This window comes from Fusarium odoratissimum (genome assembly GCF_000260195.1).
Source record: "Fusarium odoratissimum NRRL 54006 unplaced genomic scaffold supercont1.3, whole genome shotgun sequence".
NCBI classification, from domain to species: Eukaryota; Fungi; Ascomycota; class Sordariomycetes; order Hypocreales; family Nectriaceae; genus Fusarium; species Fusarium odoratissimum.
The window spans coordinates 859,594-885,666 of record NW_022158689.1 but is presented as its reverse complement, the minus strand read 5'-3'; the positions used below and the strand labels follow the sequence as shown (position 1 = coordinate 885,666).

The 26,073-nt window shown below is 48.2% G+C and overlaps 10 protein-coding genes across 17 annotated transcripts; 6 read left to right on the top strand and 4 right to left on the bottom strand.

Annotated features, from left to right (window-relative positions):
* The first annotated feature begins 2,202 nt into the window (after positions 1 to 2,202).
* On the top strand, positions 2,203 to 4,136 carry FOIG_02719 (uncharacterized protein). 2 transcript variants are annotated; one of them, XM_031200110.1, is made up of 3 exons: positions 2,203 to 2,609; positions 2,687 to 3,291; positions 3,344 to 4,136. In XM_031200110.1, exons 2-3 carry the CDS (start codon positions 2,892 to 2,894, stop codon positions 3,703 to 3,705), a joined length of 762 nt encoding a protein of 253 aa, XP_031069878.1. In that variant the 5' UTR covers positions 2,203 to 2,609; positions 2,687 to 2,891; the 3' UTR covers positions 3,706 to 4,136. The 2 variants fall into 2 exon arrangements, with proteins under 2 accessions (XP_031069878.1, XP_031069877.1); XM_031200109.1 differs by having other exon boundaries at positions 2,203 to 3,291.
* A 1,172-nt stretch (positions 4,137 to 5,308) lies between these two features.
* On the top strand, positions 5,309 to 7,229 carry FOIG_02718 (uncharacterized protein). The gene is made up of 3 exons (XM_031200108.1): positions 5,309 to 5,541; positions 5,620 to 5,918; positions 5,972 to 7,229. The coding sequence occupies exons 1-3, from the start codon at positions 5,484 to 5,486 to the stop codon at positions 6,650 to 6,652; spliced, it is 1,038 nt and encodes a 345-aa protein (XP_031069876.1). The 5' UTR covers positions 5,309 to 5,483; the 3' UTR covers positions 6,653 to 7,229.
* Positions 6,582 to 7,674, bottom strand: FOIG_02717 (uncharacterized protein). The gene is made up of 3 exons (XM_031200107.1): positions 7,470 to 7,674; positions 7,258 to 7,393; positions 6,582 to 7,194 (listed from the first exon to the last, which is right to left on the bottom strand). Exons 1-3 carry the CDS (start codon positions 7,470 to 7,472, stop codon positions 7,130 to 7,132), a joined length of 204 nt encoding a protein of 67 aa, XP_031069875.1. The 5' UTR covers positions 7,473 to 7,674; the 3' UTR covers positions 6,582 to 7,129.
* Positions 7,675 to 7,819: 145 nt separating this feature from the next.
* FOIG_02716 (uncharacterized protein) lies at positions 7,820 to 8,442 on the top strand. Its single transcript, XM_031200106.1, has 3 exons — positions 7,820 to 7,952; positions 8,000 to 8,126; positions 8,182 to 8,442. Exons 1-3 carry the CDS (start codon positions 7,845 to 7,847, stop codon positions 8,247 to 8,249), a joined length of 303 nt encoding a protein of 100 aa, XP_031069874.1. The 5' UTR covers positions 7,820 to 7,844; the 3' UTR covers positions 8,250 to 8,442.
* On the bottom strand, positions 8,181 to 10,707 carry FOIG_02715 (uncharacterized protein). The gene is made up of 2 exons (XM_031200105.1): positions 9,223 to 10,707; positions 8,181 to 9,170 (listed from the first exon to the last, which is right to left on the bottom strand). Exons 1-2 carry the CDS (start codon positions 10,391 to 10,393, stop codon positions 8,488 to 8,490), a joined length of 1,854 nt encoding a protein of 617 aa, XP_031069873.1. The 5' UTR covers positions 10,394 to 10,707; the 3' UTR covers positions 8,181 to 8,487.
* A 176-nt stretch (positions 10,708 to 10,883) lies between these two features.
* Positions 10,884 to 12,646, bottom strand: FOIG_02714 (protein yop-1). The gene is made up of 4 exons (XM_031200104.1): positions 12,147 to 12,646; positions 11,826 to 12,041; positions 11,615 to 11,736; positions 10,884 to 11,535 (listed from the first exon to the last, which is right to left on the bottom strand). The coding sequence occupies exons 1-4, from the start codon at positions 12,195 to 12,197 to the stop codon at positions 11,415 to 11,417; spliced, it is 510 nt and encodes a 169-aa protein (XP_031069872.1). The 5' UTR covers positions 12,198 to 12,646; the 3' UTR covers positions 10,884 to 11,414.
* Positions 12,647 to 13,734: 1,088 nt separating this feature from the next.
* FOIG_02713 (uncharacterized protein) lies at positions 13,735 to 17,436 on the top strand. Of its 2 annotated transcripts, XM_031200102.1 has the most exons (4): positions 13,735 to 14,100; positions 14,322 to 14,982; positions 15,037 to 15,330; positions 15,381 to 17,436. In XM_031200102.1, exons 1-4 carry the CDS (start codon positions 14,088 to 14,090, stop codon positions 16,912 to 16,914), a joined length of 2,502 nt encoding a protein of 833 aa, XP_031069870.1. In that variant the 5' UTR covers positions 13,735 to 14,087; the 3' UTR covers positions 16,915 to 17,436. The 2 variants fall into 2 exon arrangements, with proteins under 2 accessions (XP_031069870.1, XP_031069871.1); XM_031200103.1 differs by having other exon boundaries at positions 13,746 to 14,982.
* A 442-nt stretch (positions 17,437 to 17,878) lies between these two features.
* Positions 17,879 to 20,866, top strand: FOIG_02712 (aspartate kinase). 5 transcript variants are annotated; one of them, XM_031200098.1, is made up of 6 exons: positions 17,879 to 18,713; positions 18,790 to 18,809; positions 18,919 to 18,999; positions 19,083 to 19,410; positions 19,467 to 20,385; positions 20,437 to 20,866. In XM_031200098.1, exons 1-6 carry the CDS (start codon positions 18,624 to 18,626, stop codon positions 20,532 to 20,534), a joined length of 1,536 nt encoding a protein of 511 aa, XP_031069866.1. In that variant the 5' UTR covers positions 17,879 to 18,623; the 3' UTR covers positions 20,535 to 20,866. The 5 variants fall into 5 exon arrangements, with proteins under 5 accessions (XP_031069866.1, XP_031069869.1, XP_031069867.1 ...); XM_031200101.1 differs by having other exon boundaries at positions 19,467 to 20,866; XM_031200099.1 differs by having other exon boundaries at positions 18,790 to 18,999; positions 20,437 to 20,833.
* A 90-nt stretch (positions 20,867 to 20,956) lies between these two features.
* On the top strand, positions 20,957 to 25,426 carry FOIG_02711 (uncharacterized protein). 2 transcript variants are annotated; one of them, XM_031200096.1, is made up of 3 exons: positions 20,957 to 20,984; positions 21,039 to 21,489; positions 21,546 to 24,464. In XM_031200096.1, exons 2-3 carry the CDS (start codon positions 21,393 to 21,395, stop codon positions 24,218 to 24,220), a joined length of 2,772 nt encoding a protein of 923 aa, XP_031069864.1. In that variant the 5' UTR covers positions 20,957 to 20,984; positions 21,039 to 21,392; the 3' UTR covers positions 24,221 to 24,464. The 2 variants fall into 2 exon arrangements, with proteins under 2 accessions (XP_031069864.1, XP_031069863.1); XM_031200095.1 differs by lacking the exon at positions 20,957 to 20,984 and having other exon boundaries at positions 21,014 to 21,489; positions 21,546 to 25,426.
* On the bottom strand, positions 21,543 to 26,020 carry FOIG_02710 (CMGC/CDK/CDK7 protein kinase). The gene is made up of 2 exons (XM_031200094.1): positions 25,586 to 26,020; positions 21,543 to 25,537 (listed from the first exon to the last, which is right to left on the bottom strand). Exons 1-2 carry the CDS (start codon positions 25,806 to 25,808, stop codon positions 24,519 to 24,521), a joined length of 1,242 nt encoding a protein of 413 aa, XP_031069862.1. The 5' UTR covers positions 25,809 to 26,020; the 3' UTR covers positions 21,543 to 24,518.
* Positions 26,021 to 26,073: the final 53 nt, after the last annotated feature.

Here is a 26,073-nt window from a genome sequence, read left to right as displayed (position 1 = left end):
CTGTCTTCATATCGTATCCTTGACTGGGTGAGGTTCTTCTGATTGTGACTTATACGTTGATGAAAACCTTGTCTCATGCAATTGTATGCCGAGAAGCACTCTCATACCTTTTCGATCAATGTTCATTAATTTTTCGTGGCTTGGTCCTTGCTATGAAGAAATTCACGATACCTAACGTCCGTGCAGATTGGCGAATATCTCGCATTCGCCTAATTGATCAGCAAATGAGTCGTAAGAGGGTGGCCCCCAACTGTCGGTGTTAGAGTTTCAGCTACCGCCGCTTGATCAAGGGACCTTTTGTTTGGCATATTCTTTATGGACAGCCAAGAGCTAATTATGACGAATGAAAACGGTTTCGTAACCACCTCCGGGGCATTAAATTTCACAGGGAGATGTAACATTGCAGAGGCTGCCTAGAATTGGCTTTGTTTTTGCTAAGGTTGTTCTGGGCTCCAAGCATATGGCGTCGATCATCCGGTATGTATCGCGGATACAGTGTAGCCCTGACGAGCTGAGGCTTGTGATTGATGATCATGAAATTGAGGTTCCTGGAATTTCCTAGCGACGGCAGATCGACTTGGGCTTCAGAGATCACGCGCGCCCTTTGAGGGACAGATATGTACCTAGCGTGAGGGTTTTCTCGTAGCCACCTTGACCTCGTTACCATTATTTTGTGGTCTCAAGACAAGAGTAGCATAACTCTACTCATCTCATCCCTATTCTCACCGACTGCTTGGTTCGGCGATGCATGAATTGACCCTCCACGATCCCATTGAGGGATGTTGTGCGAGTGCGTGTTCATAGGGCTGATGGTTTAACATGATCGTGATGATATCAAAACGTGTCCTCATATCCCATGTATAGACATACGTACGTCTAAGGCAGGTCATGATGTGGAAGCCTTGAGGCAACGACTTTACTACGCAAGGCAGCCCTCTTTGGAAAAAAGATCCTGGTCATTAAGACGGGAGGGAACTTAAAACATACATAACGCTCAAGCATAACATACGGTGTGGTATGTGTCACTGAGATACTTGCTGTATGCACAGTGCAGTGCAGCGCAGTGCAGCAAAATGACCTCAGCTAAAACGTGTCCAAGTTCTCGGGCCCGTTCCTAATGAAATCTGGCTCCAGCTAAGATATCCGTAGTTGCACTGGCGATGACTCCTCTGAATCCCTGTCCATGATTGTCCGGCACGCAAGATCCGGGGATATCGGGTCGGAATCGCAGGGTGTATCTTGTGACTAGATTATCCGTGATGAGCCTTTTCTGTTCCCTAGAAAATCCGATTAAATGCCTATATCTTCCTATAGACTTGGTTAAAGACGTTGGATATTGCATCACAGGCATGATGTACGTACAATGGCCATGGATGAGTACGTATCTTGGTCAAAGAATACATCTGCCTTACAAGGCCCATCTAGCACGTCCCACTCTTTTCATTACCTCGTGGCCCCAAGACCCGACTCCCCGTCCGTCGTATATCTCGCATTCCCGTTTTTGCTCCCCTTCTCAGGTTCAGGGCGACGGGTGGCTTAGCAACGCGGATTTTCACATCAGTTAGTGTTCCATTGGCTTTCTCCAACTTACACTGTTTCGAACCATGACAGCAAATTAGCGTGACTTGTTGCGAATGCACGTTTGCAGGGGGCTTACAGAGGAGACGCGTGCAAGAGGTACATACGTGGTCTGGATTCCTTTAATCACACGAAACTCAACCATATCTTTAAAGAGAAGGTATTTCGATCTCAGCTGTGACGTCGTCACTGTACGTGGGCACATACGTGTTACTGTACAGTTCTCGACCTGAAGTGTAGTAGCCTAAGGTATTACTTTGAGATTAGCCCCATGGGGGGACGTTTGTAAGTCGGTGATTTACAAGGTTTCCAGAGTATGACTCCTTCGCCGTCATGGGTCCAAGATAGCTTGCATGTACCTTGCGTACAGTCTCTCCCTTGAATATCTGTGAGAATACGTATGTTGGTGCACCACGCGACCTGGAGAGGCCTCAGTCATGAACAAGAAATGATTTCGGATCTGATATCGCTTGAAAAGAGGCTGCCGTGTTGACGCACATCCTTGAACTTGGGCTCGTCTTACACGCCATTCCACGCATCTGGTGGTGTACCTTAACAAGGTTGTTTAGTGCATTTTTATCCAGTCTGTACCGTTTTAGTTCTTTGCCTGTTCTCTCCGCCCCCTGCAACTAAGGCATGGGCCACTTATGGATATCATGGCTGATGCGAATCCTTCTCAGTCGAAGCGAATGGCGAGCAACGCCTATCAGAATTCGGTTTTTGACTCGAATGTATCTGTAGCAAAGACTCACCTCCAATTGCTTAATTTCCCGAAAACCTCTTCCTGACGCATCCGCCTCGTGCCCTCCTCGTAATCTCCATACGTCAATTCTGCCCTACCCGGCTCCGCCGTTGAACCTCTACCCTCCATCTTTGATACAGTCACTCACTCACTGTCCAAGATACCCCCGGTCCTGGCCGATTCAATCATCCCGCTGTCGCATGGGTCCTAGTTAACTCACTTCCTGGGTCCTTCAGGTACTAGTGTACTACCTATCATGGCCCAGGGTTTAAAAGTCGTTGCCTTACATGTATGTGGCTTCGTCCCTCGTTTTCGAGTTTCGTTCATACCATATCCTAATACAATTAAACTCTAACCGACTTCAAGACATCCCTATTCTGTCTGCCTAGTTATCAATCTCAGACTTCTAGTACAAGGGTGTAGTTTGTTTCAGTTGTCATTGCTACACTACAACTTTGTCGTCTCAGTCTCAGCATAAAAGTCCTACAACTTAGATGGTTCCCCCCTATTGTGTCAACAAACTCAATACCATCTTTTCAAGGCCTCCAATTTGATGACTCTCTGAGAGTAGATGTCCTTGCCGAATCAGTCGCCATCGGAATTACAAACTCCAGAAATTCGCATTCAGAGTGCTTCCCCTGACCAAGAAACAGAGGAAAAGGAGAGATCAGGCGGCAAACGCTCCAAATCTCCTTCAAAACTTGCACCAACACGTCAAACAAGGTCGCAATCCTCAAGTCACAAAGACAAGAAGAAGGGATCTTCTTCCAAATCAGATTATCATTCTTCTGAAAAGAGCAAAATGGGTGGAAGTTCAAAACATAGCTCTCACAGCTCCCATAAGGGCAGCTCTTCTACACATTCCTCAAAAAAGTCAAAGTCAAGCTCAGTCGATGATGTCGACTGGTCAGATATCACAGATCCTGAAGAGAGACGAAGAATTCAGAACCGTATTGCTCAACGCAAGTTCAGTAAGTAGCAAGAATTCTGAAAAGCAATCATGTAACTAACAGAATTACCCAGGAGAAAAGGCTCGAGAAAACAAGGAGAGAGCCGAGAGAGATTCTCGAAATCAGGAGTACGCTGGCAACAGCTATCGCATTCCCTCTGTCAACGACTTCAATTCCTATTCAGACCCTTCAGGGCTTCCCTGGGGCAGCATGAACATCGGCCACTTTGCTGGTCGTAGTCAGGAGGCCGAAAGTCGGCACAGCAGCAGTAGAAGGGGAGCACACAGCGCAGACGATAGCTTTGCTACAGCGACATACAGTGCTTCACCCTCATACGGCACGCAATGGGCACAAGCAAGTTACGGTGAAAGCAGTGGAGCAGACGAGATGTATTACGATGATTCTTATCTGTACGACCCAAATGCTGGGCAATAAGTTGAGAACAAGCTATTGTAAGATCAACCCCTATTCTCTCGGTTCCCTCGACTAACATCGATACAGTTGTTTTCGTACTTGGGAATAGAAGGAATTGAACGGACTTACCACGATTAATGCCATTGTATAATTTATCACACACCCTCTTCTGGAGTTTTTGTTTTGGTATTACCCCGCTCGCTCACATGGAGTTGGTCTTCTTGGGCTGGATTGCTATTCTTGGATGCGGCTGAGACTTGGGACGGGATGATTCAAAGCGGTCAGGCAAGGCAAGGGGTGAAGGGCTAATTACGAGAGGAAAGGAGATCTCTCTTTCTATTCATAGATCATGTTTTACCATACCTGGGGCACTCCTCTACTCTGCTACTGGTTGGCGTTAAAGATGGCGGCAAGGGGGATGACTTTGCATAATAAGACAAGATTTGATCCAATTCGCTGCATGATAAATTGTCCTATGACTAGCTTTGAGGGTTTGATAAGCTGACAGTGGTATATGGGGGATATGAGTTGTGTTGACCAATGAATGGCTACTTCATATCGCATTTTGAGGTCTAATGGTATGTCTATGTACTAAAGTCCTATATACGAGAATGCGGCCTCCGACTTATATAGCGCTATACTAATGAAGGTATACAGCAGCCCCTGAGAACTGAAGTATGCCTTGTTCCAACCTTGCCCATTTCACAAGAAGTGGCCTGATATGGACATGATCTCCCCATGTTTATTACCAGTCTACACGATAACCTTAAAACATAGACTATCATTCTCTTGTATACTCCGAAGAGTTTTAATTGAGATTTGAACCACATAGCCTCGCCTCTTCTGTGAAATTAAGCAGTATTGAATGTTTCCGGCGTGTATCGTCTGGTAACCTCCAACCAGTTCATATATACCCCGTTCAATAGAATGTTCTCAAAACCTACAATATGCAATGGACATTTTGCAGTCAAGAATTATTTCGGCATTAACTGTGCGAGGGAGGAATATGTAAGCAGAGCTGTTCTCGCTCAGTAGTGGTATTCGATAAGAGAGTTGTAGACATGTGCCCACTTAATCTCAGAACGGAGGGTCAATAATAACCTCATGAGAGGCCGCAAACTCCCATTCATCTTAAGCAACGCATGTATCAGCCTCCTAGGTGTCAGTTACTTACATCTAGGTTTGGTCATTCCAGAGTGAGTTACTGAAGGACAATGTAATATGCATGCTATGAGTGTAATACGCCAGGGCACACAGAGCTTGGCCAACTTTTCCTCAACGCCAAAAGTTAACCCCATAAACACAACTTTCCGACTAACTCACTTTATCTCCTGGATTAAACCAATTCTGGGACTCTATCGAAGCTCTTGTTATCCAATGCTGAACGGCTTGCAATGAATGAGCTTAGGCGTGCAAGCTGGTGTGTAAACCGGCGATTGCCTGTTTAGGCAATTGTTGGCTCCACCCTGGTAAGTAGTGGAAAGGCTCGAAACACAATGCCCCTGCTTCCATGTCCACAAACAGTTCCTGCCCCACATCCAAGTTCAACGCTTGGTCCCCTGTCAACTTTTTCTCACCGCCCGGCAGAAAAAGTGGTGATTCTGCCCGGTGCTGCTGCGCATTTCATGAAGCTATCGTCGATTCTTCTTTGCGCCATTCACCACTCAACCTTGAACACTAAGAGATTGACTTTCTTACTGATTTTTGGCAAACGGCAACGAGCTTATCGAAACTTCTAATTGTCCTTCTACTTCCAACTCTATACCCAATTTGTTTTTTGTCATTCCAATACCGTCATCATGTCGTCGTCCACAACTGGCGGTGTTTCTCTCAACCCTGAGGTGAAGTCCAAGAAGGGTAAGTCATAGATAGCTGCTGCTTTCTTCAGCCCTTTATCCTAGTCTACGAAGCTTATCTAACGTTTGCGGCATGCAGACAAGAACCTGAAGCGCAAGCAAGACAAGTCAACCAAGCTTGAGCAGCGCAAGAAGAAGCGTTCCGCCAAAGCAGAGAAGCGAGCCGTCAAGGCTGCCGGTGCCGTCAGTACTGAGCCCAAGGAGGTCGTTGGTGGCAAGCCCCGAAAGTCAAAGACCGTGGCAAAGAAAACCGTCAATGCTTCCAAGCGCAAGGAAAAGCTAAAGGCTCGTGCCGAAAAGCTTCAGGAAAAGGCAAACTTGTTGTTGGCCGAGGCCAAGAAAGCCGCTGCCCAGTATCAAGCACTTCTTGACGCCGAGGTAAGTTCACCCGTCCCATGATTGTTTATTTACACACTGATCCCCCTCACCAGAAAACCGCCAACGAGTCCAAGTCTGAGCAGGACGACGATACCTCTTCTGATTCCGATAGTTCAGATTCTGGTTCCGATAGCTCATCTGAGGATGAGGGAGGTGCTCCAGTGGCCAAGCAGCCGACCGAAGTTCCTACAAACATCCCAGCCGACGAGGTCGTGATGAAGCACCGCCGACTGAGCAACGCCACTTCCGAACGAAGCCATGTTTCCGCCGCCGATATCTCCCCCGAGGCAAAGGAAGAGCCCAAGGAATCCAAGAAGGAGAAGAAAAGCAAGAAGGGGAAAAAAGTGAGACTCGTCGAGCCTGAGAAGGCAGAGGAAGAGGCTGTCGAATCTGAGGCTGAGGTTGAGGATCCCAAGGCATCTGACAAGAAGGCCAAGAAGGCCGAGAAGAAGAGGAAGCGAGCCGAGACCAAGGACAAGAAGGAAAAGGAGCCCGAGTCTGCAGCTCAGGCTGAACAATGGCAAGTCGACGATCTCGAGGGAGGCTCTGCTCGACAGGCCAAGTTTCTCCGACTTTTGGGTGGAAAGAAGGCTGGTGCTAGTGTTGCCGCTTCCCATAACACCAAGGGCGCATCCGACTCGACCAAGGCCGAGGCTGACATCCAGAAGCAGTTCGAGGCTGGTATGAAGATGAAGAACGATGGTGGCAGCAAGCGTCGTGGTCTTGGTGCATAGTTGTGTGACGCAAAGTATGTGTTTCGTGTTGGCATTCGCATTTGAAGCTCGTGGCTTCGCACAAGCTCTCCCTATATAAAGAAAGGGCTGTTATTTTAATTCACGGTTCACGGCATGGCGTCAGGTAGACAAAAAGCAAAGAAATAAACCCTCTTGTTTTGTTCTTCGAAAAGAAGTCGATTTATGTTGATTCCAGATTGCGCCTGTTCTCCCTAAGTCGAGTTCCTGTGAATTCAATACAGGTTCCCCCATGGCGAAATACAATTATATGTGCCCTTCCACCCTTTCAGCTTCTTTGAACGATGGACTGGTGCCCCATGCTTGTCCATAGCTTTTAGATGGCTCGCAGACCCTTACTCTCCCAGATATAAAAAAATGCAGTACCATCGCTAAGAGCGAGGTCTGGTAAGGGTATTCGTTTTGGTTGTTGTTTGTGTTTATGTTGTTATAGTATAGAAAGGTTCAATTGGTGGGAGCTTAACCGAAGAATCGGGAGATCCCCTCGAAGACGAGACCACCAAAGATGACGAACCCAAGGATAGCTGCAGTGGCAAATTGTTAGTAAAGCCCAGCTCTTTGAACCATGGAAGTTCACGTATACGTACAGATCCAGAACAGGGAGATAGGAGACTTCTGAACCTTCTCGACACGCTTCTTAATCTGATCCTCCGACTTGCCCATCCTGGCTTCATTGCCCTTGGCAAAGGCCTCGTTGCGTCGTCGCTGCTGGGGAGTTTGCGCCTGCAAGGAAGTATCATGTTAGCTCCATCATGAGATCGACACTGGTTCATGTCGGAGGGTCCAGGCTGTGGCGTACCATTGCGTCTAGCTGTGAGAGTTGGAGTAAAAAGGGTGGAAAGAAATATACAGAAGAATTGAGAGTTGAACGGTTTCAAATATTGTAAACGGTCCTTGTTGCATTAAAGTACTGAGATCGTATTAAGGGACAGATTTCAAGGGCCCGTGAGGGAAGGGAAGATTAAATGGGCTGCTAACAATTTTGGGGACATGTGTTCCTTTCCTTTCCCCTTAAAGACAGACAAGGGAAGGTGACAGGGGAGCCTAGAGTAAAGACCGTCTCTTTCCCCCACCGGCCCCGCCCCCACTTCACTGCCACATGTGGCTGGTGCACTTCAAGCTTTATCGATATGTTGCTTTGCGTTTATGAACTCTTTCAACGAGTACCAACACAATGATTTCAACAACTTTAACAAGGCTACGGCCTATGATTACGTCTAGAAGCCTAAATATGAGAGGGGTTGCTAGAAGAACATATGCGAATAAGCCACCAAGCCCAGTGGTATGTTTGCAAGAGTATTCGTAAGGCTTATGTTGACAATCTTGCAGTCCCAATTCTATCGTACCTTCACACGACCTATCGCAAAGACACTTCTCATTGCTGTCTTTACGTACCAGTTGGCTTACTGGACTTGGGCGAAACTTGAGACAGATGAGATCCGTGCGGAGCGAGAAGGTTGGTCACAAGACAGAATTTGAGAAGATATGGGGGCTAACGAATGAATGAATAGCAACGATTGAGAAGCTTGAGACAACTATCAAGGATTATGATGCTGCGACAAAGGCAAATAAGGCTTAAAGCGTATAAATGAGATTACGGGGGTTCAAAGCAACCCATTGTCTTTAGTTGTTCTGTGTAGGATACTGATACCAAATCGCTCATGTTATTCAAAATAACCTTACTTGTATAAATGTATGAGCATCTTAACCTTGACACGAAATTCAGACTGTCGCTGGAATTAATCTCAGATGCATCTCCGCTGAAGTCCCTCTAACAAAAAACGCCCAGCATACCCAAGAAACAAGATATACAACTCTTATATTATCAACCAGACCATCAATGACACAGCACCGAGCGCAACAGAGCTTGGCCGAACAACTAGACCTGCACTAACTCTCGTCCTTGGCTCGCCGGGGTAGTTACATGTTATACTCGAAACATCCGGATTCCGCCGTCCGTAGCTCACACTGAAACTTGGGAATCCAGGTTGTGGACAGGTGAAGCCTATCGCAGCGGGACATGCTTGAACAACTTCGTAGCAGACGTCCTCGCAGGGGAGCAACTCCTTGTACGGACCAGGCTTGACGGTTTCGTCGATCCAGGCGTTACGCGAGGAGTTATTTGCTGCGGCTTTGAGACCCTTGCGGAAATTATCAGGAAGCGTTGTTCCATTGGGAAAGGCTTGAAAAGCGTCGCGAACAACGCTATATCTGCTGCCGCCCATAACATCCTCGCAGCGAGGGATCGTGACGGTGCAGAGCCAACGCTTGTAAGCCTCACGGCACTCATCACAATCTCGTGCTAGCGAGTAGCGAGACTCAGGGGGTGCTTCGCAGGGTACTTGCATCATGACCTTTTCGAAATTGGCGTACATTTTTCTGGCGTAATCATCGTAATGCTTGGCCAGAGCAGTATTGTTGAATTTTTTGTCGTTGCCAGGAACGGCATATTGTGTCTCGTTGCAGAAGTCCAGATTCGTAACCATCTTACAGTTTGTGCCTGGTGATGGGTTAGCTAATGTCCGGGCAACTTGAAGCGCAATTGATCTTACTGGATGAAGTCTCAAACGTGGTGGCCTTGTAGACAGTGCCTCCACCGCCTATTGTGCGCCCAGACTTGGTATCTCGTTTGCTATCACTATCAGGCATCTTGACAAGGATTCCCGAGTAGGTGGTACTGTGGTTGAGCCCTGCAACCAGGAATTGCTGCTTGGGCAATCCTCCTTGTCCTCGTGTCGTAAGGCCAGTCGTAACGAGATCGTTGTGTCGTCCAGTCTTCTTATCGTTGGCCCAAATTTCCGCGTGGTCCGCTAAGCCACAGGTTGAATGTCGCAGACCATCGATGGATCTTAATTTCTCGTCCCCAATAAATATCTGATAAGGCGGCGGCCTCTTCATGATCTGCTGGGTCTCCTCCGAGTCCTGAGTCAAATCACTGGTGAAAAGGAGGGCTGATGTTGAGTCAAAGTCCATCAACAGTAGTTGAGCAGTGCCATTTTTTGCATCGTAGTTGTGGTAGTACTCGTCGAAAGAAATGGCGATCTGGTATTTGTATTCTCCATCGGCCTTTGTCAAATTCGGAGCCACAACGCTGATGTATATGTCATTGGTAGCATTCATAGTTAGCATAACTGCGCCCTCGTCGAACGGTATCCTGGCAGTATCGGGATTTGACTTGTTGTAATTCCCTGCCGTTGGACACTTGATCTTGTTTGTTGTTGAAGTATAAAGACTGAGTTGTGGTGCCAGTTCTGTTTTCCCGCTCTTGTCTTTCGTCTTTAGAGTTGGCCTGGAACAAGTATTGGCAGACACATAGACTGTCTTTGTCTCTGCTCGACGAGAATTCTGATGCCCGGTCTCCCCGTTCGTTTTATGATCATCATCCCTCTTGTCCTTCCCAAACAACGTCTTCTTATCCACAATATAACAAACAGTCCCTCCAGGAATTATCGATCTACTATCGGGGCCATTATTCGTTAATAACGGTTGTTCTAGGGGGGCACGGCCAATAATACTGCGATCAAATGCCGCAAACTCTGGCTCGTATATCAAGTCTGATGTATCGCTCCGTTCGATGAGTGTTTCAAAATCGAAGACAGAGTTGGGAGATGAAAGTGTAGCTTCGGTGTATCCAGGAGCGCAGAGCATCAAGCTCAATACCAGAATTGATAGATACGTAATTATCGACGTGGACGGTCTTAATATGGGCGAATTGGGTATCATGATTGTGGCCTTTCCCTCCAGGGGCTTTTGCCGTTTCGTTGAGTTCGAGCTTGATTTATCGACACGAAATCAGCAAATGAACGTGGGGTTTTCGTCGCATGTGGTTGTTATTGGCTGCGAGTTATCATCGTGAGCTCTCACAAGATCGAATCGTGGAGAGCATTAGTTGTCGTGGTGAAAAGATGGAAAATACGAAACAAATTGAATGGTTCAGCCCACGATAAGATGCCACTCGTTACGGCTGACAAGCATGTGCCGTCCAACTTTGTTGATGCGCCAAGGAGTCGAGGGTCGCAAGGGGAAGTGAGGCGCAGTCAGAGGTTAATTCGGGAACAGCACAGCCACAGGCACACTCAGCTCTAACAATCGGTTCGGGTCTTTTTGGGTCTGGGCAAACGGGTACAAAGCTCGGGCCACTAAAAAAAGGGTTCTGTGGCCACTGCTTACCACTACGTCAAGTGTATGTCAAGTCAGGCCAGATCGGCTAAGATCGTAGACCAACAAGCTTGGAGCTTGGCCACCAGTGAGAGGTTGACGATTAGTGACATAGCAATATATGTTAACATTTTGAGACAGCTGAGCAACTGAGCACGCGACAGTTGCAGTTGAATGTTTATAGAACAAAATCCCCGATACCATAGGTATTCAATTGCAAAACCAAAGATGTGGGGTAAGCAAACGGATTAGCGGCAATACGTGTTCTCATGAAGCTCCAAAAAGAGCATCTCTCAAAGCAAAGCAAGATATTTCCAGTGCATTCATTCATCACACAAAGTCATCCACACGACACGGGTCTTCCCGAACAACCCAGCAGTCCAATACAGCTTCTCTAGCTGGTATAAATCTTAATCCTGGCCGGTCCTCCTTCTCATCCCCTCCAATTTGCGTAGCGTGGTTTTGAAGCTGAGTAGTTCCTATAAATAACCATTTCCTGTTCCTCTAGTACCGAGATTGCTTGATCCGGGGCATGCGACAATTCGCAAGAGTTAGTTTGGCGATCAAGCTAAACCTTGGAGACCGTTTACTCGGTCTTGTCGAGGCCGTCAGCCTTGGCACGGAGGCCAGAGGCAGTCGAGCCGGTCTGCTGGAAGTATCGGCCGAGGGTAGGGGCCAGGAAAGATCGGAAGATGAGCTCAGCACCCCTATTCAGATTCAGTTTCTGTCAGTACTTGAAGCAAATCCTCCGAATAGCGGGGCAGCAAGACCCGCATGGCAACTTACCGGAAGGCAGGGAGAGAGAGCCAGAGGAGGAAGATAAACTTGAAGACGAAGTAGAAGGGGAACCAGTAGACGACCTGGACGAAGCTCTCAATCACAGTGAAAAGAGAGAAGACAACCCAATACTGTAAAACTAGTTAGCGACCGCTTGTGATCGTAGGAAGCCTCGGCAAAGCCCGGAATCAGCTCCGATGGTAGGGAAAAGGCCACGTACAGTCAACCACTGAGTATCATCCTCCTTGTTGTGGGTGAAGAGGGCACCAAGAGAGTAGTAGCCGGGGATGACGAAACCAGCCAAGTTGGTCAGAAGCTGGCCTCCGAGGTTGAAGATAATGAGGAAGAAGTAGAGAGCGCCGACACCGATGGCGGCATAGGCCTTGGGAACACCAGCCTGCTTCTCGAGGTTGTTGAGGGCGGGGTACTTGGAGAGCTATACGAATGGCATCACCGTCAGCATTTTGCAAGGTAACGTTGCGCAATTTGTGCTCGACTACAATGCGGCGGCTATAATCGCGGAGTGAGGGGACATGCGTACCTCACGGTCGAGCTGACCAAGGTATTGCTGGGCCTTATCTTGGGCGGACATTGTTGGTTATAGTTGATTCTGTGTATGTGTGATTTTGTCAGACAAGTTGTGATGCTGTGAGAGAGTTGAAAAAAAGGTGTTGGAGGGGTTGGTTGTGTGGTGTATTGAAATAGCTAACTTAGCGTCCAATACGTAAGAGGAGTTGAATGGGCTGGAAGAGGGCAGCTTTTATCGCGGCGCTAGCTGCAGCTGAGATGGGGGGGAAGATATGGATCCCAATCACTGAGGTACAGGGCCTAGCGAATCTTGGAAGCAGGAAGAAAATTGACGCGGAGTCAATCAGCGACAATGACCGAGAGTGACTGTGTGTCAGTGGCTTGTGACCCTGTAAGTTCGGGGGTTTTTGCGAGATGAAGTGCTAAGTTGATCAGCAAGACGTTTGGGGCTTGTGATGTTGTGCAGGTGATGAATATTTACTCGTTAGTATGAAAACTGTATCAGATTATATTATTATAAATACTGTATATTTTGCAGTTAACTACTTCAATTTTTGGTCACAAATACATATCTCCTGATAGATAGAGCAATCCATGAACACCTATACGTCAGATTTGACGATTACAGGTATGACGCAGTGTACTTTGTTCCCTAGCGCCATTGTGCACCATCACATGTACCTACAGCAAAAAAATGACAGCACATGAAAGGAATTACATCATTCAGGGAGCAAACACCAAGGGTTTGGAGGCTACATACAGCGGGACGGAGGAAACTTGCATAAGGCTCAGAGTATTGGATTCTGCAGTAGCAACATGTGGAAATATGGATATATGTATATATCCATCATAAGTGGTTCCAGGACGTCTAACATACATACTGTAATGCTATAGGGTCGAGGCACAATAAATTGTGGCAGATGCAAGCAAGCAAAGTACAATGTCGTGATATTTGTATGGATGGGCTGCTACCAGCTTGCAGAATTCGTGATAGAAGAAAGAATATGTATAGTAATCATCTGGACTCTTAATAACACCAAGATACTCACCGTCCTTGTGTCGTTTCGTTAGGCAGATGTCTCGACGGTTGTCCAGGGCCAGGCGTATTTATCTGTCTCGATTGTTTCCCTTGCGGATTGTGACTGTGATTGCGATCTCGTGCACATATTATACGCAGAGCATGTGCTTCACATCTCACATCTTTCCTGGACAACTGAACCTCTGCCAAGAACTTGGATCGAGGTTGAACCAGTCTCTGTCCACGACTATTCACGTTGCAATGGACGATCATGGGCTGTTAAGGGCAACGATGATCTCCTCCATAACTGAGAACACATCCGAGTTCTCACGGTGAGCACCTTTGGCCGGGGAGGGCATAGCAGTTTCAAGCCTCAAAACACAGATCGAGAGCATCGTAAAAGAAGCGATTCGCAGCCAGTCAAATCTCGTTTCTCATCATAACAGGAATTTCGGCTAATTTACCGTACCCTTCCAATGAGAGCCGAGTGAGACAAGCCAATAGAACAAGTGGATATCGTCCCCGCTCTGGCTGCGAGCAGGATTACCTAACTGAACTGAACCACCGACCATCCATTTCTCGTTGACCTCGCAACGACAAAACAAGGACAACAACAGCTCCAGGAACGACAAATTGTTACCCTCAGCGCCGCGCCAAAATTGCACCCGAGTAGCTCCTTCCGCGGCATCTTTGAAACGAGTTTCTTTCTATTCAGCTTCTGCTGGTCTTTTTTCTTTTCTCGCGACTCTTTTGAGGTCCCTTTTTCACCCTCGAGTTTCATTGTTATTGACGTCGGCGCATCCGAACACCCCAGCCCAGCCAATGTTTGTTGTTTAGCCCGCCCACAAATTCCTCTCTTCCGTCAACCAAATCAACACAAAGTCCCGGTCGGTTCAGCCCAGTCCAGCCCAGTCTCGTCTCGTACCTCAATTAAGTATGGAGCATAACAGTAAGTTTACTTTCTCCCTTGTTTTTCTTCCCCGACAACCCCATGCCCAAACAACCTCATCTCCTCCTGCTTGATGCTCCTAATACCGACGCGCCACTCACTCGGAAAGTCCAAACACAACACAACATAACAAGCTTTAACTTCGCTGCTAAAGCATAACCTCCCCTCATCTTATTCATGCAAAACCATAAAGCCTCCGTCTGTTGACAAATTTAATTCAGTGGATATAACAGACCAGAATCAAGCTCAAGGTCCAACCACCCGCGCCGCCATTAGATCGACACGACGACCGTTATCCCGTGCTTCAACAGCTTCACTCAACAGCTTAGAGCAGCCTGCCTTTGCCGACGCTTCAGACATGTACAGCGGGCAATGGATACCGGCCCAGCATGGACAGGTTCATCCAAATGGTCAAGTGCACCCAAATGCACACGTCCACGGCCATGCCCAGGTTAAGGACATGAACACGCCTCAAATGTCGGCAGAGGATATTATGATGGCTCAGCAGCTCCAAGCGAGCCAGGAGTACTCGATGGATGCTTCGATGAGTGCACCAATGGGTCACCAGATGCAATACCAACAACCAAAACACCCCATGCAACGGCACCCGTTACCCGCTGAGCAGTATAACAGCCATGCCAGTTTCACCGAGGGAGATAGCCAAATGATGGAGAGGGACGATAATGACGAGAATTCCTTTGCTGGAATGATTGGAGCCCCAAAGCCCGCGTCCAATAGATCGAGTGCAAACAACGAGATTGAAATGAGAGCTCTATTCAAAGCCAACGAGCATCGCAGCCTTCCTGACGTGGCCAGCGAGCTTCATGGAAATGAACGAGGTCCAAACTCAGAGCGAACCCGACAGGTGTTTGCAATGCTCTGGTATGTCGTGAAATGTTTTCCATATTTGCAACAGGCATGCTAATCGTCCTATAGGATCCATGGGGTTTGTGAAAGGGGCAAGGGTTCCGTTCCTCGAGGACGAGTATACGCCAACTACGCGTCGAGATGCGCTACCGAAAGAATCACCGTACTTAATCCCGCTAGCTTCGGGAAGCTTGTTAGGGTATTGTTTCCCGGTCTAAAGACACGGCGACTCGGTGTTCGCGGAGAGTCCAAATATCATTATGTGAACTTCACACTCAAGGAGGACCAGGCCGAGGTTAGGGAGCCTTCAGTGCAGCCAACCCGCGCTCTCCCAGAACCTCCTGCCTTCACTCAAAGCTTCAAGTTAGCTTTATCCCTGACCGTAATTTGTATGTGCTTGCTAACAGAAATAGCACTCTTCCTTCACAAACGACTATCAGTTTGAGCCAAGGGGCCCTTCCGTCCCCTCAAATTGGCAGCACTGAGGCCAACCCGGCCCCAGTATTGCAAAAGTCCGGCTTCCAGTCACGTAGCATCTACAACCAGCCACAGATTGCCAACATTGCCCACCTCAGCTCCAGCACAACAAAGACCCAGCTCGAACTCAGCTTTCGTCCCGAGTCTGAGGGGCCTGTTGACCCTGAGGAACCTCTTATTCTTCCTAACCTCGAGCCTTACCTCCCTCAAGGCACCGACCCCGACGCTGCCAAGTCTCTATTCGCATTGTATCGCGCTCACTGCACATCACTAGTCGATTGTATCCGTTTCTGTAAAGAGAAGACTTTCTTCCATCTTTATGGTGCTTTCCAAGGGACTCTCACCATGCCTGTGTTAAAACTATTTGGGAACCCGGCCTTGGCTCCTTGGATTGAGGAGTGTGATTTCATCCTCTACCAGCGTATGATGAGCATCGTATCTGGTTTGAAACTCCAGGTTGTTCCTAAGTATGTGTTGGATATTTTTAGGTCCATTTCGGACAGACTGGTGATGCACATTCGCGAGTCTTTCCAAGGCCAGCCACAGCATGTAATCCGTGCTAAGGAGGGACCCGCGGCACTTTTTGTTGGACTTATCGACCGCGCGTTGAGAGTCAACTTGACAGCTCACGCTGCTGCTAACTTTCTGTCGTCCCGTGAGCAGCGCAATCAGATGTATATCGACTGGATCACAACAATTCGGCCTCGAAAGATTGCCGAATGTGTTCCTACTCGGGGTATGGACGATGTTGTGAATCTTCTGCTTAACGAGATTCGAGATCTCGTTGATCCCGCAGACGTGCCTTGGGAGGTGGAATGCCTTACTATATATGGAGATGTTTTGTCGCGCAAAGGTCGGCCATCTGATAGTGATGTCGACGGTGGCGCAGAAGCTTCCGGTGAAAAGGGCGAGTCATATCAGCTTGATCGTTGGGTAACATTCCTCAACAGTCTACCGACCAGGTTTCCTTACGCCTCAGCGAGCGACATCATGCTATGCGTCGAGAGGATTGGTACTGCTGTGATGCGAGACCTCACCATGAACCAGGGTAAGAGCTTCAGTTCATGGTGGGTGACCAAAACATGGATAGATGAACTGGTCTGCTTTATGGTGGAGGAGGGAGGGTTCATGAAGCAAAAAAGGAGCCAGACAACGTGGTCGACAACGCCCACGCCACCCCAAGCAACAAAAGATACAAGCCGGCAACCCTCCCGATACAGCAGCGGCAGTGACGAATTCAACCTGAACAACTCATCACAAAACCAAGGGGAGCGTGCCCCTTTTCCCCCGGCCAACAAACCTAACCAGAATTCGATGGGTATGAGTGGGGGCGATGTCCACGACGATAGCGGAATCGGTATTAGGACGCCCGAGGAAGACTTCCCCATGGACAAGTTTGGCTTCACCGGCACAGACAACCAGGAGCATGCCCTGTTGGAAGGGGCAGAATTCACTGTTGATGAGCTTTGAAGGGTTTCAAGTAAGGCCGAAAGGCCCATGTGTGTGTCTACCTACCTGACACGGGGATTGGCGTTCCGGGATTGGGATATCGATTATACCCTTGGGTGATTTATATTAATACAGTTGTCAGTGTTTCCCAGAGGAGGGTCTCCTAATTGCCAGACATGATGGGACGATGGAACGACGACATGATGATGGCCTAGAGGCAGAAGCGGGAAGTGAAGGGCGCTGAGTTTGGCCAACTGAGCGAAGCAGGCCTGGAAGATAGAGGATTGGGGTTGTTTCTGTGTACACATTAGCTGAAAGGTTTGGTTCTGGAGTTTTTGAGTATAAATGGTGTCGGGTTTGGCAAAGGCGCACCATGAGAACCATTGGGAGGGGTTGATTTTACCACATCGTCCAATATACTGTTCGTAGGCTTTTGGCTCATTCCGTATTATCCCCTTGTTCCTTCGTAGGTAAGGTAACGGCAATAGAGGAATGAGCAAATGCGTGTTAGGAGTACCTAAATACCGTGCCATTCTCTCTCAGGCGAAAGGTTCTTGACTACCCTATGCGAGAGTTGTAAAGTCTGCGTTTAAGCTCTGATTGGCCAGCAGCGGAATTGTTTTGCGTTGTCTCGATTTCATTCGTCAGATTGAATAGATCAACCCCTTGGATAAAATCTATTGTGCTTTTGTTATAATGACAAGTCACTCGGAGCTCTATGTATAATGACTGTTGATGACCATGTAAGTGAGTTGTTAGTCGTCTCTGGTGGGGTAGCCTGAGTGGAGCTTAAGCATTAGCGCAGTGGGGGTCATGAATCTTTAGTGAGCTTAACCTAAACGTGTCTAATGAAGGACAAAGCCGAAGACGGAACTTGTAGCAAGGTCGAGTCATACCATACAGCGAATGTTATAGAGGGAGCACCCTTGTATGAGCTGTTATTTCGGAGGCAACTTCGGTCTTGTTCTCAAACACTGACTCTAGAGTCCATAGTATGATGCTACAGCATGAGCCATATATAAATAATATTTCTCGTCTTAATTTATAGTTCTTGGTTCTTGAAACTTCATATATACATACCTGTGACCATTCTTCTGAAGTGTTTGCTACGGAGGCGTTGTTCTTGGCCGCACTTAATCATCTTGAAACTCAAGCTCCGTTCCCGGACAACTGATTTCATATCCAGTCTTTAATATTGGATATTCGCATTCAGAGCCTCAAACCGTCTGTCACTGTATCAACACCAAATCTACTCTCATCTTTGTTTGGGGGATTGCAATTTGGTACTGGTTTCAGTATTCGATAATACGCCAATTGCACACAATCGCTGTCGATCTCTCATCCATCTACACTTCGCGCCTCTTTACGCTTCAATTCGATTCAATCTATCGACTGCACCGGCGCGTTCTACAAATCATATCATATTATACCACGATTCTCGTATCCCTTCACCTTGAGAGTACTGTTTCAGGAATTCCGGAGGTGATTCGGCGCTTGTCCGTGGGTACATTGCCTCAATAAAAGATCGGTCGGTACCTTATTAGTGCCTCAATCGAGCTCGATTTTTTTTTTTCCCTCGTTGTTACTCAGCCGGAAAAAAAAGGAACTCCACCACCATTAACTTTCTCTGAATCAGCCTTACCTTGGGGGAACAAAGTAGAAAACCGAGGTCCACGTTTTGGAGACTTGAATCTTTGACATCTGATTTTGAACATCGAAGAAAAGCAAACATGGGAGGTCTCTCGCATAGCAATTCGCCGTCTCTCGGCTGGGTCGTTCAAAAATTCGGCGGCACAAGCGTTGGCAAGTTTCCGGACAAGGTTTGTTGTTCCCCGTTGAGCTTCGGAGAGGCATTATTCTGTGGTTTTTATACACATTGCTAACCAGAATGTTCAGATTGCTACAGATATTGTCAGGTATGATATTTCCCCGAAGCGTTTGGATATGGAAAAGAAAGAAAGAAAGAAAGAAAGAGAGAAATGGCTTAAAATTGTCTTGTATGGCTGTAACTGACCCCGCCAATAGAGCCAGCTTGTCTCAAAACAGAGTCATCGTCGTTTGCTCTGCCAGAAGCACGGGCAAGAAAGCTGAAGGAACCACCAGTCGGTACGTCTATGCTCTGGTATTTTTATATACAGAGACTCTCTGTAACGTCAATTGGCATGATCTGAGTACTAATGGCGCAATAGACTACTCGCCGTCTACGGCAAGCTCAGAGGTGTCGGCGCCGCCATGTGCGTCGATGAGGAGCAGCAGAATGAACTGGTTGAGCAAGCTCGTGGATTGATGCTTGATATCTGCAACGATCACGTCTTTGCTGCTGAGGCTTACATCCAAGATCCTTCTCTACGTGGAAAACTCATTCAGACAATCAAGGATGAGTGTCAAGAGCTGGTCGAGTATATCGTCGCTGCAAAGCGATTTAACCTTGAGATCAACTCAAGAGCAAAGGATCGTGTTATCAGCTTCGGTGAGAAACTGAGCTGTCGTTTTATGGCGGCTCTTTTGCAGGATAAGGTGAGTAATACGCTGTTTACTTATATATATATGAGTTTCACTCTAACATTAACCAGGGCGTCGAGTCTGAATATGTCGATCTTTGCGATTCATTCCACTATGATGCTAACGAGAGACTCGACGGCAAGTTCTACCGCACTGCCTCAGAGGCTTTTACCCGCAAGATCGCCGCCTGTGAGAGCCGCGTCCCTGTCGTTACTGGTTTCTTTGGCAACGTTCCTGGCAGTCTCATCGACGGTGACATCGGTCGTGGTTACACTGATCTTTGTGCAGCCCTCTGCGCCGTGGGCGTCAAGGCTGAGGAACTTCAGGTCTGGAAGGAGGTTGATGGTATCTTTTCAGCCGATCCCTCCAAGGTGCCCACCGCACGCCTGCTCTCGTCCATCACGCCCTCCGAAGCAGCTGAGTTGACATTTTATGGCTCAGAGGTTATCCACCACCTCACTATGGACCAAGTCATCCGTGCTGAACCGCCTATCCCCATTCGTATCAAGAATGTTAAGAACCCTCGCGGCAATGGCACTATTGTCGTTCCTGACCGCATCCTCTCGGCCAGCCATCAACTTACACGGGACTCTCCCAAGCCTCAGGCAGAACACAAGAAGCCGAAGCGACCCACAGCCGTCACCATCAAGGACCACATCAGCGTTATCAATGTGCATTCGAATAAGAGATCGATTTCGCACGGGTTCTTCGCTCGCGTCTTTTCTATCCTGGACACTTACTCCATCTCGGTCGATCTTATCTCTACTTCTGAGGTTCACGTCTCTATGGCTATTCACTCGAGCAGTCAGCAGGTCGAGGCTTTTGGCAAAGCCACCAAGGAGCTTGCTGAGTGTGGTGATGTGAGCGTGCTCAACGACATGGCTATTCTGAGCTTGGTTGGTGCTGAGATGAAGAACATGGTCGGTATTGCAGGTCGCATGTTTTCTACTCTGGGAGAACACAATGTCAACCTCGAGATGATCTCACAAGGTATGTATGATCCTCATCTTGAATAAGGAGTCTACTAACGAAGTCGAACAGGTGCCAGTGAGATCAACATCTCTTGCGTGATAAGTGCACGAGATGCTACTCGGGCTATGAATGTGTTGCACACACATCTCTTCACATTCCTTGAGTGAACGACATATAGGAGCATGATATAGATGGTATTCGCATGCGATGGGAGTTGGTAGGGGTATCCTTACGGACTTGAGTTTTTGTATAGTCAATTCGTTCTGCAATGTGTTTGACTATGTCGTTCAAAGGTGTTTTTGGAGTTTCGCTGGTAAAAAAAAATTTGGGTTAGAGTTGGCATGATGGATGTATAGCATTGAAAGGGCGGTAGACTTATATCAACTATTGTTTCAGAAGGGAATTTCAACGATAACTCTCATGAATAGACTGTTAGGGGCGAAATTAAAAAGAGGCTTTCACTAAGCTTACGTACACAGTATGAACAAACTGGCAGTAATCATTTGGGCTGAAGACATCCCATGAAATAGCCATAACTTTAAGAAATGTCCATAACTCTGGAGGTACAGGGTAAGCTCAGATCCCACCTCCAACTTCATCGCTGATGCGGGGCACATGTGGGTGGACTGCAACTTCCCCCCTGTCAGAGCTAACCACGGTCCGACCAGCAGCTTCCATTCTCAAGATGTAACATGACCCAGCCCAACAATTCTTCTTCTTCTTACAACCAACTCATTGTGAGCTATAAACATCACGAAAATCATCGAGAAACGAAAAATACGACCGAGTTAGCAGCCCCGAAGCTTGAGTAATCTTCCAATGCCGGTGTCGCTATATATGAAGAGTCCCGCTGCCACATGCTAGACCAGATCATCTAAATGAACGGATTGAAAGACGGCCCATGGCATCGTAGAGGATACAATCGTTGAACAGCGACTACGAGGAGATAATCTACCTAGAGGGTACCTCCAAGCACGAAATAATACAGAAACGACCGAAATCGCGATAGATATACCTCTCCAATCATGTATAGGTCCAAAACGGGTGCTGCCAATCGTGGCAGCATCCTTAGCACCCTGAAGGCGACCGAGATGCTCGACACGAAAGCCAGTCTTCCAGCGGGTATGCAAGATACCATGTTCGCAATATCGAGCGCCTGCGACTAACATGACATTCAGAGATACTGGTGACGATTCTCGATTATTTGCCAGTCGCCGATCAACTGCGCTTTGCCCGCGCATCACACCGCATGCGAGATATGGTATACGATGACACTAGATGGGTCTCAAGATTAAAGAGCATGGATTGTTGGGATGAAGTCGAGGCTCGTCGTCGATTCGAGGAGGCAGTGCGACGAAGACGAGAAAGTGCAAATGCAGCTGCAAAACAAGCCAAAGGGCTTGCAAGCCCCACGCAATCTACAGGAACAACACTATTCGATGCCTCATTAGAGGAGGCCAAGAATCGCGCCGTTGCAGATATTCGTGATGGTTTCGAGACGATGGCGGTGGGGGCTTCAACAAACCCCGCCGAAGACCCGGCAGCATATCTGGATGTCTTCAAAAACGCACGGAGCATTCGGGGTGGCGCGAGGCACGAGTACGGAAAGATATACGGCGCTTTGGCTCCATTCTACTTTGATTTGGTGAAGGCAAGGTCTCATGCGGACCCTATCGTCTTCCAAGCGTTTCGCGACCCGGAGAAACAAGCGCAAATGCTCGCAAACCTTAAGAGATTCGCCCATAGCGATTGGTCAACTGGATGCCAGGAGCGAGAGGAGAAGCTCTCATCAATGATGGGGTTATTCGAGAGTGCTGTTCTACGGGAGTTTGAACAAGGATACGAATTCTGGGATGTTGACGGACGAATGCATCGCTACGCACATGTCCTGCACACACTTGATGGCGCCACTGGAGGGATAGATCTATTTGTGCATAAGCACCCCATATTCAACGATGATGAGTTATTGGTGGTGAACGCGATGGACTGTCTCAACCAAGCGACACAGGACGAAAGCATCATACTCGAACCTTCACGGCTGTTCTTCGAAAAGTTGCTGACCAAAGTCAATGAGCAGGCCTCAGTGATGCAACGCATCTTCCCTAATCCTGAACATGTATTCTGGATATTTGTGGAAAAGGTCAGGGAGGATATTATCATGGAGTATTCAACACCACTGTTCGACGAGGCGCATGAACGTAGTATGGAAGCTTATTTGAAAGCCGTGTCTGGCGTTTTTGAGCAGACGATGCTTTTCTTTCAGTCTCTTACACCCCCTGAAGGGTCTAAGCGAGATGTTAAAGAGATGGCAAAGGAGTTTTCACTGCGCGTCTTCGAGCCGCATCTCGACTTATACCTCCAAGCTGAGCTAGACTTCTTCACAAATCATGCTGACACAGAAGTGGCAAGCTGGGAGAAGAAGCTTTCTGAGCAAGACTCGTCCCTGGAGTCGTTCTATATGTCAAACATCAATCGCTCAGCCGACAAGAAGGACTTTTTGAGCTCTTTCAAGAAGGTCGTTATGATGCCTGTTACTGTGCTACCGAGCTTTCCGATGGGATCTCCTTTCGCAACTAGCAAACCCGCATCATCGAGGCCTACATCAACAGTACCAAAGGAGCTGAATGGCTCTGGGACACTGACACCTCAGCCCTCGCGACCTGAGACGCCCAGTCTGGCACTTGATGGCCAGAGGACGCCATTACCTGCCCAGGCACCAACGGATGAGCTGGCAGCCAAGGCTGCAATCATGGCGTCGAAGCTTGAAGGCATCAAGTCGCTTTTCAGCATTGAGGTGGCGCTTAACCTGGTGCACGCTGCCAAAACCAGCCTGGGACGTGCTTCAGTTTTTATTAGTCTTGGTGGACAAGCTGGCGGAGAAGCTCGAGAGCAGTGTGCGACCATATTCGTGGTGTTGCTGCGTATCTTGGGGCAGAAGCATGTCAAGACGGGCTTTGATATGGCTGTCGACCATCTTTCGCACTATAACCCGCGAGAGGTTAACGATCATAACAAAGCGGGCGTGGCACCGCTTGTCACTTTCATCGAGCTTGTCAACGTCGGTGACCTTATCTCACAGATGATTGACGTTTTCTATGAGCAGCAACTTGCCACCCCGAAAATTGCTGACCGCAACGATTTCTTGGACCCAGCAGGCCTGGCCAAGAAGAAGTTTGAGCAAATGCTCGACGAGAGTGTTGCGGCCGGCCTGAACAAGGGTATCGATGTCCTGATGGACGAAGTTGAGTATCTTCAGGGCACAACTCAACCACCCACAGACTACAACCCAATTGATCCCTCAGCGGCTACATCGTCCTCTGCTTTTGGCTCTGGATTTGGCGGCAGCTCTAGCACCGTCGAGAAGCCTGCAGTGCCTGCTGCAGAGCCTGATATTGGCCCCACAGCCACAGCAAAGCGTATTGTAGAGCTCGTCTCATCACACACAAAAATGCTTGTCGGTACAACAGATAAGTCGATGCTTGATGTATTCAACGGCGAGGTTGGTCTTCGTCTTTTCACAGCGATCTGCAAGCACCTCAAGCGACAACGTATCAGTACCGAGGGCGCGATTACTCTCATTGCTGATATGAACATCTATTATGAGTACATTCGGACGTTGCGCAACCCTGATCTGCTCGCATACTTTGCTGCTCTTCGTGAGCTAAGCCAGATCTTCCTGATTGACCCTCGACATGCGCGTGAGATGGCCACAGTCATCGCAGATGGCGATCGTTTTGGCGGCATTTTCCGTGCTGAAGAAGTCTACGAGTATGCGCAGAGAAGGGCGGACTGGTATCAAGTCAGAAAAAGTGTCGAGAGAGCAATGTATGGGCTTGAGTGTGTGCTTATGTGAGTAAATAGAATAGAACTTGGTTGATTGGATATACTTACGAAATCGAAATGTCAATATCACGAAGATACGCTGAGAGCGAGCGTTTGGCTAGGAGACATATATGGATGGTTTCAAATTTATGATGATCAAGAGATCTGAGTATCTAATAAAATGTCCCATTTTGAGCAAGCCAGGTCCTTTGCGACTTGTCGCGTATTCCTCTCCTTATTCTGTATATGTCCAAACGCCCGAGAATGCTCACCCGAATTACATATCATATGTTCATTAAAATTCTTTTCTGCGCCTCGTCTCTCCATGTCTATTTCATGCCGCCAAAATCAAGCTTGCGTGCAACTTTGGAGCCCCTGTCATCATCAATCACGCCTGGCCTTCGCTTTAGATCAGCGCCCATCTTGTCATCAGCCCCTGCGCCACCCTTTCGAGGCAGATCTTGCTTGCGAGTAGGCTTAGGCTCAGAATGCCACCATGGATGCTCAAGCATACCGCGAGCAGTGATGCGCTTCTTGGGGTCGAGAATAAGTGTCTTCATTAGCAGGTCCACACCGTCAGAACCAACAGTACCGAAGCGCATCTCATACCAGTCCTTACCACGAACCGGGTGTTGCCCAGGAACAGCATAGCCTGGAAGTTTCGTGACACCAGGCCAGTTATCATCGGTGGGCGTACCGACAAGTTCACAGACAAGTCGAACTTGGTCAAGGTCTGTGTTACCGGGAAGATAGGGCGCGCGCATAATGAGCTCAGCGAACACAGTGCCAACAGACCAGACATCAACAGCACCGCTGTAATGCTTCGCGTCGAAAAGCAACTCAGGAGGTCGATACCAGCGGGTGATGACGCGCGAGGACATGAGTTGATGAGGATCAGCGAAGCTTCGCGCAAGACCAAAATCAGCAAGCTTGACTTCGCCGTCCTCAGCGATCAACAAGTTGTTTGGCTTGATATCACGATGGAGAACAAAGTTTTCGTGGCAGAACCAGACGGCACGGGTGAGCATGCCCATCCATGTCTTGATATCAGCGGCACCGTAGCGCACGGATTCGGTATCGCGAATAAGCATTTCTAGATCGCCACGGGGAAGGTACTCGAGGACGAGGTTGAGGTTCTGATCTTTTGAGGAGAATACGGAAAGGAGAGAGATGATGTTTGGGTGGGAGAGCTCCTGGAGGTGCTTCAACTCGCGGACGGCGTCGGGGGCCATGCCCTCATCGTATTCCTTCTGGACCTTGATCTTCTTGATGGCGACGAGAGTGGTGGGCTTCGAGCGCAAGTGACCTAGGAAGACAACGGCGTATGTACCCTCACCGAGCTTCTTGCCTAGACATTTTTAGAGCAACGCTTGAGATGTTCAACGCTGTAACATACCCTTGACGTATTTGCGCTTCTCCTCATCGTTCATCTGCTCTGCAAGATCGAGAGTCGTAGGAATACTCGTCGGCGCAGGCGCTGAAGTGACAGGAGGCATAGGCGTTCCATTGGAGGAAGATGTTTGCGAAGTGACGTTCTTTAGAGGCGAAGAGATTGCGCGCCCGAGGCTTTGCGGTTGCGTCGCTTCAACGGTGTGTGTTACGACTGGTGAGAGCGCCATGTTGATGGTGAACAAAGAATATTGTGGATAGTGATTGAGGAGCTGGAACGGCCAGCTGTATGGCGTTGGGAGGCCTCGTTGTGTGCTCGAGGGTTTTAGAGGCTAGATGCTTACCAATGAGTGACTGAATGTTGATATGACCAGTTGGTCTGACTCGAGCGTTGAAGTCTAGTGAAGTTGAATTAAGCTGAGCAGTCCGTGGAGAGGTTAGGAAGCTTATCGTTATCGCTAATTCGAGATCGGAGCATCGGGGTTTATCATGCCG